The sequence below is a fragment of the Lepisma saccharinum genome, chromosome 8 (genome assembly GCF_977018435.1).
Source record: "Lepisma saccharinum chromosome 8, izLepSacc3.1, whole genome shotgun sequence".
NCBI lineage: Eukaryota > Metazoa > Arthropoda > Insecta > Zygentoma > Lepismatidae > Lepisma > Lepisma saccharinum.
This window is the reverse complement of record NC_139236.1, coordinates 54,784,178-54,797,942: the sequence shown is the minus strand read 5'-3', so window position 1 is coordinate 54,797,942 and position 13,765 is coordinate 54,784,178. Positions and strand designations below refer to the sequence as shown.

The following is a 13,765-nucleotide window of genomic DNA, read 5'->3' as shown; positions in this document are numbered from 1 at the left end:
ATGTAATTTTTACATTCTTAGCATTATAACTATTTCGAGTCTTCTTAGAATGTATATGGTGTTCAGGTATTCCATACTCCATATTTTTCAAAATGTATTAACTTTCAGACTTGAAACTGTTGAAGATTGGCACAGATACTGTCTTGACAATGACATACCTTGCTCTGAAGAATTTACTTTTCGGAAAACACTGGGATCAGATTTGAAAATCCAGCAGTGGAATATTCAAGGTTTACCTCGTGATGATTTCTCAGCTGATAATGCCATCATAGTGGATAACTGCAAGAGGTTAGTATGATATTCATATACGGAGTGAACTATAATGGTCTCCAGGATTTTAGTGTACCATCATAATGGAAAGGAGTATGGAATGTACTTAATGGTACTGGAAAATTTCAAAATATTTTGTAAGTTTTTAACCTTTAGGAATGTTAAACCTTTGGGACAGAGTAAACATACACAGTGTGTAATATCCTGTAATCCAATTCAGCCAAACTCTCTGGAGCCTGGAAGGTGCATTCAGTTCATTAAATAATGTATGCAAGTTTTTTGCAGAGAGTTTTGCCTCCGTAAAAGAAACTGCATATTTAGGTATTTACTTTATAAAACTAGGGTAACAACAGAATGACCAGATTTCACACTAAATTGATGGCTGTTTATAGAAATATTGCATCCGATGCATCAATATGCTTATATTGGCCAATACCAATAGAATACAGAGTAATCTATTAATCTGTCTTATCTGCATATTTGTTACATTTCTCAAAGTTGAAATATTTCTTAAATATCAGATGTGTATAAAATATTACCGATAGTGATAAAATGCAGATATAAAATTTATCAGTATTGACAACATTTTGTAGATACTCTGTATACTGTATTCACCTTCTTAACAATTCATTTCAGGTGGCCCCTGATGATTGATCCACAAATTCAGGCTAACAAGTGGATCAAAAACATGGAATGGAACAACGGTTTGTTTGTTATTAAATTTACAGATAAACTATACATGCGGGTGCTTGAGAGAGCTCTTCAGATGGGAAAACCAGTTCTTTTCGAAAATGCTTTAGAAGAGCTAGAACCATCGCTGGAGCCTCTACTTCTGAAGCAGTATTTCAAACAAGGTAGAATATACTGTAAAGTGGAATTTTGAAATTTAATAAATCAACTATTTGTGTACAGAGCTGAGCAATATCAGCAAAACTATAAGAATGATATGGGATCAGAAACTGTTGGGTAGATTTTAGTCACCGATATCAGCTGATACTTTCCCATAGTTTTGGTATCATGCAGGATCCTCAAAATACTACACAGAGCATAATGCTGTAATGTTTAGTATTCCTATTATCTCATGTGTGAAATTATGCCTATTGAAAAATAAAAGTGGCATGTTGATTTGGAATAGTTTCAATGGAATACTTATAAGTATTCTGAACTTGGAATTATTATTTGTTGTAATCTATATTTATAGATTCAATAACTTGGTGTACTTATTAATATAATAACCCATGGCGGTGCAACAGACTGTGAGGGCCAGTGCCCACCTACCGACTGTCGGCCTCACTCCCGCCTGCTGAGGTGGATAATCATCCAACCAGTTACAGGGTGATGTGTGGTCAGCACTACGAACCCCCAGTCGTAGGTTTTCATGACCAGGTTACGCTACTCATTCATAACTCCTCAATTTCCTCACGATGGTTGGTGGCCACTGGTCCCATTCACATGCCGAAATCTCAGGAGAAAGGTCTCCCCCCAGCAGAACCGAACCTGTGTGTGTCCCGTAGCTGGTGCCCAAAGCATGATGCCTTAGACCACACAGCCATGGTGTGGGACTTCTTATTAGTATGTTACATGTATTTAATTTTAGCTACATGAATTGTTAATTCCTTATTTTTTGTTCTGTTTTAAGGTTGATTCAGTATATTTATATATAATTGACATCAAAATTCTTTATATGCAAGATATTCTTCTACTATTGATGCTAGCTACTTTCTGCGTTAACTAACATAGCCGAGAGAGAGCACAATTCTTGATAGAATCATTCAACCGTCTCTTTCACCATCTTAATGACCAGAAACCACATCAGCTTCACATTTCATTAGATCTTTTACACATTGCAGAGATGTTTGATAGGGTCATTAACGGTGATGAAATGCTTTTTTTTCTTTCTCAAAATAACTTGAAAATAAAATGCCACAGCATGCAGTGGAAAGCACAGAATTCATTTTAATCAGAAAAAGGATGCATGCCTTGCAATACCATGCTTGTCGATCACAAGGGAATACTTCACTCTGTGAATTCATTGCACAAGGACAAATGGTGAACCAAAAGTGCTGTTTGGAAGTACTGATAAGGTTATTGGAATCTGTTCAGAGAAAAAGACCCGAGTTTTTTAGTTCCTGTCTTTAAGAAATTTATTACCTGGCCGCGGTGGCTCAGTCGGTAATGCGTCTGACTACCATGCTAAAGGTCCCAGGTTCGATCCCCTGCCGGTTCAAATCCGGGAACTTTTCTAACGATGGAAGCGGCCCCGGCACCCACCCAGCATCGAATAACATGGGTACCTGGGGGAAACCCTGGGGGGTAAAGGCGGTCAGGGGCATGATGCTGATCACATCACCCCCACTCACGACTGGATCAAGAAAGTGTGGGGCGTTACCCCCACACCCCCTATACACCTTCATGGCATGGTGCTATGCACAGGGGAGGACTTTACTTTTTTTAAGTGGACCATCCATTTAGCCTCTTCCAGACGAGCCTGAAAATAGAGTTTTTCCTGGGAGACAGTTTTTTTTTCTGTTTTTTTTTTAAATCATGGAAAATATGTTGCTAAGTGTGTTATTATTTAACAATTGTTTCTGAAATCTACATGTCCCCTTTTCATAAATATACAATATGTTACATTTTATAGAAATTTACTTACATTTATGATTTTTTTTTCTGCAACAATTTTTTAGTAGTTAAGAAATGAGCATTGCAATAAAAGTTACTGAAAACATATATTCAATAAATAATATAGAAATAATGAAAAATAGCCACAAAAATTCTTTGTGGAATTGAAATCATCACTAAATGTGATATCCGAAGCTGAATCCTCGAAAAACATTCTGCAATGTGCATATAAATTAGTTGATTCTATTCTCAAGAGTATAAACTGTAAAGCCACCTAATTTGACAAGCGTACAAGCAAAATTCAGCAAAAAGGAAACATGACACTTATCAGTTGAAATTTGAAAGAGGTGATTAGAACACACATGCACGAGGAAATTGGTACAATTATTGCCCGTCATTCATTCACAATAGAATTTTATAGTGAATGACAGGCTATGCCCGTTGCCCATCTTATTGGACAAAAATTGTATGACGGGCTATGCCCATCACTCATCTGGAAAGGGTTAATTCACCTGATTTTTTCAAAACTGTTTCTGGTGGTGGCACCATCATCACATAAAGTGCATAATTTCATGAGGAGAGTATTTTCAAGCAGCTGCTAATGCACAGGTAAGCCAATTTTGTTTTCACAGGACCATCCTGGAAATTAAATTGTCAAATCTTATATTCATAATGCTTTTCTGCCTTCAAACATGTACATGATTCACATTCTTTCTTTCAGCTGGATATTATATGATAAACTTGGGAGACAGACAAGTAGACTACAACTTGAACTTTCGACTTTACATTACCACGAAATTGAGAAACCCACATTATTTACCTGAAGTGTCAACGAAAGTAACTTTGATAAATTTTGCTCTGACTCCTGAAGGTCTTCAAGATCAGTTGATGGGAATAGTTTCTGCTAAAGTAAGGTGAGAACAGTGTGCTGTTTTATTTCTATACATTATATTGAGAAACTACAGGGTGGGTGGAAAATACTTATAATAGTGTAAATAGTGCTGCATTTGCATGAAACAAAACATGTTGTGATCCTTGAAGTGGTAGAATTTAATTGCTAATTTGTGTTTTCTCCTCACGATGACAGGAACAGCCCATAATAACCCTGCGTCTGACACTGCATGAACATGCCCAGCCAGCATCTCTTAATGAAGTGTAGCAGTCGGTGGCACAGGTGCAGAGATGATGGCAAGGTGTTCATGGACCTCATGCTTCAGTGGATGCCAAGACCATCAGAAACTGCCATTCCAAGCTGATGACTGCAGGATCTGTGGTAGATACTTGCAGATGCAGTCGTTCCTCAACATCCAGATTGAAGGAAAATGTGCAAGTGGTCCAGAATACCAGTATTTTTGTTTAAAGTTTCACAGTCATCAGCTTGGAATGGCAGTTTCTGATGGTCTTGGTATCAACTGAACCATAAAGTCTATGAACACCCTGCTGCCATTTCTACACTTGTACCACGGATGGCCACACGTCGTAACAGGATACCAGCTGGGCACACTCACACAGTGTCAGACGTAGGGCTATTATGGGCTGATCTTGTCATTGTGAGGAGAAGACACAAATTAGCAATTAAATTCTACCACTTCAAGGATCGCAATGCATTTTGTTTCTTGCAAATGCGTCACTATTTACAAAAGTTATAAGCATTTTTTTTTAGTAGAGAGTTACTTTCCACCAACCCTGTGTATTTGTTATACTTGTTTGAAACCTTATTATTTGGTCTTCCCGATGGAATTTTACTAGATAGTACAGATGAAACAGATTAATTCGTACTCTATTGGTATCAGAGCTCCTGCCTAGCTGAATAGTTAGTGTTCTCACCTTTGGTTTGAGGCCCCAGGTTCGATTTCCTGTGAGATCTCCAAAATGTTGGTGCTGAACCAACATCATGAGGAGAATTTGGAAACTGTTTGAAAAAACAAAAGTAGGGTTTTGGGTCTAAAAAGCTAGAAAATAGCAACAAAGGGAATCAACATGCCGACTACTACACGTTGCCGAGTGAAAAGTTGCCTGGCAGGCCTTGACCAATAAAGGGCTGTTGTGTCATGTAAGTTTGGATTAGTTCAACACCAATCAGGCATAATCAGCCAATTCAGGCATGTAGGCTTATCAGTAAAATTGTCAATAATTTTTCCGAATTTAGCTCTGAATAACGTAATTTAGTGTAAATTTAAGTGAAAAATGCAGGCTTGACAAGGACTCAAACCTGGTTCTCCCTGATTCTTCGCTTCCGTTCTTTTACCTGTGTGGAGTTTTCTTTGTCACCAGTATACATTTCTACATAGTATGGGTATGTGCTACTGTCATCATCATTCTTTGTCGTTTCCTGTCTCTGCCTGGGTCAGCATAGAAGTGAAGCCTCTCAATTTTTTCCTTGCCTTCCACCACTCCTCTCTTTCTATGGTGTTTCAATCTTGTCCTCTTCTTCTAACACTCTCCACTATCTGCTCTTTCCACCGACATCTTGGTCTCCCCCTTGACATTTTTTTCCACTCTTTGTGCATTGTAAGCTGTTGCTGGTAGTCTTTCTTCATCCATCCTTTTCATGTATCCGAACATTCTCATCCTGTCCTGAAGCTTTACCACACCCACTGTCGATCGGATCTCCCCATTCCTTATTCTATCCCTTCTAGTCTTCCTCAATATACTCCTTAAAAATTTCATCTCCAGTGCCTGCATCTTTTTTTGGTCTTGTGCTACTGTGTGTGTGCTAAATTATAAAGTACAGTCAATAAGTCCGTTTACTGGCTACATAGTCTCGCTGTGGTGAATAGGTTGCACCACAGGATGGTGACGTGCGAGTTCTTCTCTCGTACCAGCAAGAGGCAGTTGTGTGCATACAGTGTACGGAGAACTACGGCCTCTTTTGTGAAGGGTAGTTGAATACATGGTGAAACTCGATAATGTGTCAGTTTAAGCAATTTGCAAATGTCAAGCTATGTCAAAAATTAGCCAAATCCATTAGAGAAACATTTCAGATGATGAGGCAAATGTGCAGGGGCGATACCAGGGGCTGCAGTGCTGTGTTTAAGTGGCACCAATGCACTGCGCAGGGAAGAGACAGTTTGGAGGATGATAAAGAGTACTGGTTTTCCAAGAACGACCCAAACTGAATGCAAGATCTAAGAAGTTCTAATGCTGGTGCATGTCAACCACACCGAAACGGTAGACGGTCTCGCAGCAGCACTAGAGAGAAGTTCTAGAACGTTCATTCAGCCGACAAGATAATCACTGCCACAAGAGAACCGTACAGGATCTTCTTGCCAGTATCTCTCAGCAGTGTTTCCAACAGCTATACCAATGTTGGCAGATGTGCATAGCGACCAACGGCAACTATTCTGAGGGACAATGTGGATCTGTGCAAGTGTACCCCATTTTACATGGTTGCCTGCACTCAAAGCGCCAGTTCATGAACTTATTGACTGTGGTAGTATTGTAATTTAGTGCAATATTCCATTCACTATTTTTAATAATGATTATAAAAGCACAATTCATGTACCATAGCTTTGGATAGTAGATGTCGGAATAAGTGAATGAAGTAATTGATGTTCTATATGGAACATTTGTAATTTTATACCAGATTATTAGAATATTGGTCAACAGTAAACTTTGTATTGATAATATTAATAATGATCCAACCATACTAGATTTATTGAAGAGTAAAATAGGTTGTTTTTCTTGTAGTCCTGAGCTGGAGAAAGAGAAAGAGGAAGTAGTTATTGAGATTGCACAATACCAGCAAGAATTGGCAGATTATGAAGATAAAATTCTTCACACTTTGTCATCTGCCAGAGGAAATATTTTGGAGAAAGAAAGTGCAATCAAGATTTTAAATGAGGCGAAGGTGAGTATAATATTTCATATACTGTGCATCTGTATGTATGCCCCCCTCCCTCTTCCCCAAAAAAACACGTACATGCATACTTGCAGGGTGATAAAAAGAATGATGCAAAAATGAAGCTAATGTATTCATACTCGACCAAATGTAAAAGAACTGTAATTCTGTGAAAAGACACTTTAAATATCCAAGTTTTAACCATAGATTGTAAGTGTGTAATCTGAGTGGTGTTGATAACATAGCAGATGTCAAGTCAGTAGTTCAGTTCTGCCCATATGCAGCCAGCATATCTTTGATATCAAGGGTGTTATATCTGGCAATCATGATGACCAGAGCAACATTTTGCAGATCATTGTTTCCATCATATTCAATCCAGCATTCACGTATTTAACAAACATACAAGTGGAAATGTGGTGGCGTACCATCCTGTTGAAAAACTTAAGATTCTCATGAAGTTGAGGCATAAGCCATCCTGTTATCATGTCCAGGTACGAATTGCCAGTCACAGTAGCCTCAACAAAAAAGAAGGAACCAATCACTTTGTGTCTGTTTATTACACAAAATGCATTCACTTTTATTGAGTTTCTACCCTACTGAAAAGTCTGTCTACTGTTTTCAGTAGATCAATAGGTGTTTTGAAACATCTACTGTTCTCAATTGATGAACTGTGTTTATTGCTAACTACTGTTTTTGGTAGCCCAACTATGTCTAGTGTTTTCAGTAGCTGAACTGCACTGTTAATGTTTTCATTAACATAATTGTAAAACTAACATATTTTTTCTGCTCGGCATATTGCTACATGAAAACAGTACTATTATCAGTAATGAAACATTTCTTATCTATACAACAGAAAATGCAACAGAAGAATCCTATAAAATAACCAAAATATATGTATTGTAAAGCATGTGGATTTTGCAACTTAGAAATACTTTCACACAACAACAACAACAACAACAACAACAACAACAACAAAAAGAATCAAACATACTGAACAGCTTTTCAAGTGTGTAGCTTCATTGTGGTAACGCACCTGTAGAAAATTGATAAACATACTTTTTTAGACATAAATTGACATATTGTTCTTATATTGACACGAAAACAGCAAAAAATTATTTTAATCAAAGACCAAAACAAGCAAATGCTGCTGAAAAAAAGATTGCTCATATCTGCAATTGCATACTCATGGAAATTCCATGCTGGAAAAAATCAAGTGATATGATCATGTATTCAAACTACTAGCTGCATTTTTATTGTTGAGTTATTTCTTAAAAAAGAGTTGGTAGTAACTTATTCATTTAGATATATCTGACTTCAGTAATATTCATTAGGAAAACAATAGAAATTGAGTTCATGTACTGTTTTTCTGATGCACTTCAATACCACTGAAAATATGGTGTCAAGAATAAAACCATCTATTCTTGGAGTCAATAAATGATTTTATAATATATTGTAGCAAGTATTAGCATTATTACTTACATTGTTTTTTTTATACAGTATACAGTAGTAGTCCTACTGTACAGTACAAAAGCTGTACAGTAGACCTACAGTTGGGTTTCAGTACATTTCATAGTACAGTAGAAGGCATTTGAAAACAGTAGAGTTTGTCTGCTGTAAACAGTAGAAATTTTCAACAGGGTAAGTGCTCGACAGAGACATGTGAGCTTTCTGTGCTCCAGATCCTTACATTTTGGCGATTGACATTCCCACTGAGGTGGAAAGTTGCCATGTCATAGAAGATTAGCCTTTCAGTGAATCTATCATCTTCTAATTGGTTCCACATTTTGTTGCAAAAGTTAGTGTTTTGACATGTCCTTTGGTGTTAGAGCATGCAGGAGCTCTATTCTGTATAGCTCACAATGCAGATACCATTGTAAGGTACACCATACCATGGACTGTGGAATCTGTAGTTCTGTACTTGGTTGTGGTTGTCTAGTTTCAAATTAAATTAACTGTAACACTCCCCTTATATTATCTCCAATGGAATTTATCAGGAGGTGTGGTGGTGAGGGTGAAGCCCTCAGTGGACCCCATGCATTTTTCTTTGCATAATGTTCTTTGATATTCAACAAGAGATATATATATTTTAAATGTATTGCATTTGCAGTAGTGTATGTGTAACTTATGGTATGTTTACATCAATATTTCACTAAGCATAATATTCATTTATCAGTATATTGTTTTGAAATTATTGTTTTTTTACCTAAGAAAAACTTAGATTATGAACATAGGCATTGAGTAATGTTTTCATTTCATGATGTTCTAACGATATGTTATCACCAATTTTATAGAGAGAAACATAGAATTTACTTATCACAAAATATATTGTTAATATTCCCATGGGGCTGGCCTCCTGGGCTTAAGTTCTAGGGTTAATTTATAATAAGGGTATCTTAACTTCCTGTGTGGTGTATTTTTAACTTTGTTTTGTGCCACTGTAACTTATTGTACTGGTTGCAGGTCATAAGTGTGTTATTTCTTTCTTTAGATTCTGTCTGTAAGTGTGAAAGAGAAAGTGGAAATATCTTCTGTAAAACAGAAAGAAATACAGGAGAAGAGAATGGCATACCAACCAATAGCTAGTTACTGTGCCGTTTTGTATTATTGCATAACTGATCTCCCAAATGTGGATCCCATGTATCAGTACTCATTGTCATGGTTCATTAACTTATTCACACGCTCCGTTGAGTTTTGGTAAGTAGCTACTAACTTTAGATAAGTTATTATTTCTGGTTCATATTATCTAACTATTGTCTAAAATAATGTAAATTTGATTAAAACACAGTGTATGTCTTGTGCCAACCTTATTTACAATAAATAAATAACTCATACTTGTTTCATTGCTATTTTTGGGCATATGGCATATATTTGTTTTTAACAGATTATGAACACCGTTTCAAACTTTTAATTTGATTATTTCATATTTTCACAAGTATAGCAACCCAGTGTCAAAATTTATTATTTCTTTACATCCCTCAATTACCATACAACTAATCTCTTGCTGTCATTATTTCAAAACAATAAGTATCAGACAAACAAAATGTACAATGACATATGAAGCTAGAGATCATTATGGCTACAAAGGAAAAAGAAAGAAAATCACACAAAATAGGTAGCTTATAGCTTGTGCATGACTAAAGAAATTTTAAAAGGGGTAGAATTCTTGATATAAAAGAAACTTCTGAAATAAAATTTCCCTAATGGAAGCTTATTTTCAGTATTTGATAAATTTATAACAATGCATTAGGAACATAATCTGTGAATGATATTTTATTTATAGTTTGGCTCAAGTGCTTTTACAGGATTTATATGGTAGAATATGGTACAATTTGTTGCACAGTTTTTATTTTCATGATTTGTTTTATATGATAGTGTAAGGTAGAATGTAATGTTTAGTCTGTTGTTGTTATTAGTTTTTGGCTATTGTATTGTAACAAGTTGCTGATTCTGGCAGGCTGGCTGTTTATAGCACAAGTAGTATTATTATTTACATGTATTTTCTTAATATTCATTTTTGTTGTCAGTCTTCAATAGAAATAATGAATAGGTCTATCAAAGTTGAAAATTTGGTACATGTTAACCCAAAGACACAACAATATCCAGAAAAATGATGTAGAAACTTAAGTGTGAATATATTTCTGTCTTAATATTGCCAGTTGTACTGTTTGTTATAATATTATCCATGAGTTTCTGTGCTTTTGGTTATTCTTGTTAGTTCATGCTTTACCTTCTGAAAGTTATGATTGTGTGAATTCCATGTAACGCCTACTTGTTTAAGTACATTTTCATTTGACTGTGTCATGTGAAACTTTTGTGTTTCTTAATATGCCTCTCTTTCCGCTTTATTTCAGCAATCCGAAAGACAGCGAGGTAAAAAATGTGACTGGTATTTCAGGCCACTTCACATTTTCTTTATACCAGAATGTTTGCCTATCACTCTTTGAAAAGCACAAAAGTTTATTTTCAATTATCTTGTGCTTTAATCTTATGTTGTAAGTACAAGAAATAATTTTTGTTTTAATGTTTATTTTATTAGGAATAAACTAAAGTAAGACATTTTAACTGATACTATGTAACTGGTATTCTATGGATCTGGTATTAAATGGCAAATGAAGTCCTTGAATAATCTGTATGTAATCATGTTTCATGGATAAAGTGAGTACTTATCTCTCCGTATTTATAGTTTTTAAATTAGAAAAAGAAACCACATACTTTGAAATGTATGTATCAAAACCAGCAGATAGGGATTATACCTTCATATTTATAAATATAACAACAGAATTGCAGAAATTTGCACCAAGTTACAGATTATTTCTAGAAATCAGCAAAATTATTGACAGTGTTACTGATATACTAGTACACTGATATGCCCATATCAACACACATTTGTTTGTTGTTTATAGAGAGTGTGTTATTTGAAATTTTAGAAAAATGTGCTATTTATGATTTAAGAGGTATTTAAAGTGCTGTGCATGTGTGTGTGTGTTAGTGTTTGTGTGTAAGAAGCACAAAGAGCATAATATAATTTTTCTTGGTTAATGTATACTTTTAACGTATTTCAATGTTTGATTGAGTTCTCAGCCTTTGAAGAGCCGTCTCTCAAGTCATGATGTAACTTATTTTGTCATCATCTACGTAACTGATACAATTACATGATTTTGAATTTTTAATGCCACCTTAAAGGGACCAAAATCTTGCACTGTAAAGATTCAGTTCATTGCCTGAGCATTAGTCGGGGTTCTGCCGGACCCTGTAGCCGAGTGGTTAGCGCATCGCAATGCGACGCCAAGGGTCCCGGGTTGAAATTCCACTCGGGCTTGGTTGTTTGTGAATGTTCATTCATCAATTTCATCACTCATCCCCATCTTTGCAAATCAGCCAAGAGACACAAAACGCGAAGTAAAATAAACTAAATCAAATCAATTAGTCAGGTTTCCCACACACCTGAAAAAACCTGGAAATCTCAGCGAATTTGAAAAAAGTATAATTCTCAGAGATATTATCTAATGGGGAATGAGTCCCAGTGATGTACATCTGAAGTGCTAGAATATACTCCTACCTGTTGATTTTCTTCGCACAAGCCTTTTTGAAGATATAGGCTTGTAATATATGTTTATTTTTCATTACAGATTAATTAATAATGTGTCCATTTGCAAACTGCTGTTTCTCAAAAGTGTGAAAATATTTGTTCTTTGTGTGGTATATTTGAAATGCTATTTTATGCACTGTAATACAGTTGGAAAAGGTGTTTAACTCACAGAAACATCTTTAATCATAATATTTAATTATATGTTCACAGTAATGCCATTTTATTCTTCATTTAGTTCAGTTTCAGAAAGTGATCTCATATGTAATATTTCCCAGTACTGATAAACTACTCGTACTGATATACAATTTACTGATTCCAATAACAGAATATCTACTGAACCAATACATAATTGATAATGATTCTTGCAGAACAGTCATTCACCTCCTCAATTAATGTATGTAATCAAGTGATTCAATATGCTTTACTTTAATAATAGACTTGGATGGCTTAGCCGGCACTTGGTCTGGGCATTGGTTTCAAGACTGATGCTCGGGACTTGTGCAGGAGGCAGCCCACTGTGAGCCTCACTGTAGAGCATGAACTGCATGTTTCGACATTTATTTACAAAACCATGACATACAAATTGTGCATTTTTATTCATGAAGGTAATAAAAAATGGCTAAAATTATCAGTAATATTACTGATATACAGATATGCCCATACCAATAAAGTAACAATTAGTCTGCTTCTGCTGGGTCAGCAGTCAAGGGGAACGAAAGAGGTGATGCTACTGCCAAGTCTGCTGATGCTGACGGAAATATTCTCGTCCTCCTTCTGCCAACTAGGGATCTGCAGAATGTTTATCGTTGTTTCCTTCTTGACACGTGGCAAGAAGAATTGGATGAGGTAACAGGGAACAAGCTTCATGCAATCAGCCCCATCAATGGTGCCTGGGCCTCTGATCCCGTCCCTCCTGCCGAGAAGATGTCATTTTAACTCTGCTTCGAATCAGACACAGACATCTTGGACATTGTCATTTGCTGCAAGGGCTGGACCCTCCACTGTGCCTGTAACATTGTTTTACAAATGTGCCTCTTAATTTCTTCAGACAGTTTTAATTTACTCAACGATTTATCATCCATCCCTGTTGGGAGATGATAACAGTGTTTTTATGAGGAGAGCGGGCCTTTTACTGTTTCTGAGGAAGTTTTAGAACTATCCTTGCCATTCTTAATTTCATCTTTGTCCTGTGGAAGTCTCTTTACAACTTGCATTTTTTAACCTTTCTGAGAGGTCTCTTTAGACCCCTTTTTTAATTTTAAGGTAAGGGTTTTAGATTTTCCCCGTATACTTAGAAGGGTGGAAAATGACCACACAGGCCAAAGCAGGTGCCTGCAGTGTCTGTATCAGCGACAGTACCAGAATTAACCATCTAGGGGTGCTGAGGGGGTGTGGAATGAAATTTAGGGAGTGCGATGATGAAAATAAAGGAATAATGAAATACGCATGTATGCTTTAGCCACTTCATTACGTATCAATCAACTTTTAGTAGGCTTCTATGAAAATATGCTAATGACTTGATTCAGTTTTGCTTGGTTGCTTTGACCACATGTTCAAAGCAGTAAACGAGGTGTAACAATATGTTACCACATACCGTTATGACTAGGGCCCGGGACTTTATGTTATAACATATATTTTATTTGGCATCGGATCGGATACTGGGGTGAGATCTTTACATATTTGATGAAAATCAGTCGAAATAGACAAACTTGATAAGGCATATTTTGACATATTTTACCAATTTCGTGTTTTTACAACATATTTCTTCAATTTTCTCGTAATAAGACATATTTCTGTATAATTTCGTAATTGTCTTACATATAATCGGTTATTTTATAATTTATTTATTTTTATTTTATAATTCGTACCTTTAGTGCAATGGATAGTTCATATTATCGATGGCAGGATAAGGAAATTACAAACGAAGAAATTAAAGCAGATGT

The 13,765-nt window shown here is 36.0% G+C and overlaps 1 protein-coding gene across 1 annotated transcript in view; it reads left to right on the top strand.

Moving 5' to 3' along the window:
• LOC145991787 (dynein axonemal heavy chain 7-like) overlaps positions 1-13,765 on the top strand; it is a 113,887-nt gene that overhangs the window by 60,196 nt on the left and 39,926 nt on the right. The window contains exons 21-26 of the mRNA XM_083127838.1: positions 109-288; positions 907-1,124; positions 3,614-3,806; positions 6,583-6,742; positions 9,222-9,427; positions 10,585-10,725. Coding sequence (XP_082983964.1) covers positions 109-288; positions 907-1,124; positions 3,614-3,806; positions 6,583-6,742; positions 9,222-9,427; positions 10,585-10,725 — 1,098 coding nt within the window. The remainder of the gene's footprint in view (positions 1-108; positions 289-906; positions 1,125-3,613; positions 3,807-6,582; positions 6,743-9,221; positions 9,428-10,584; positions 10,726-13,765) is intronic.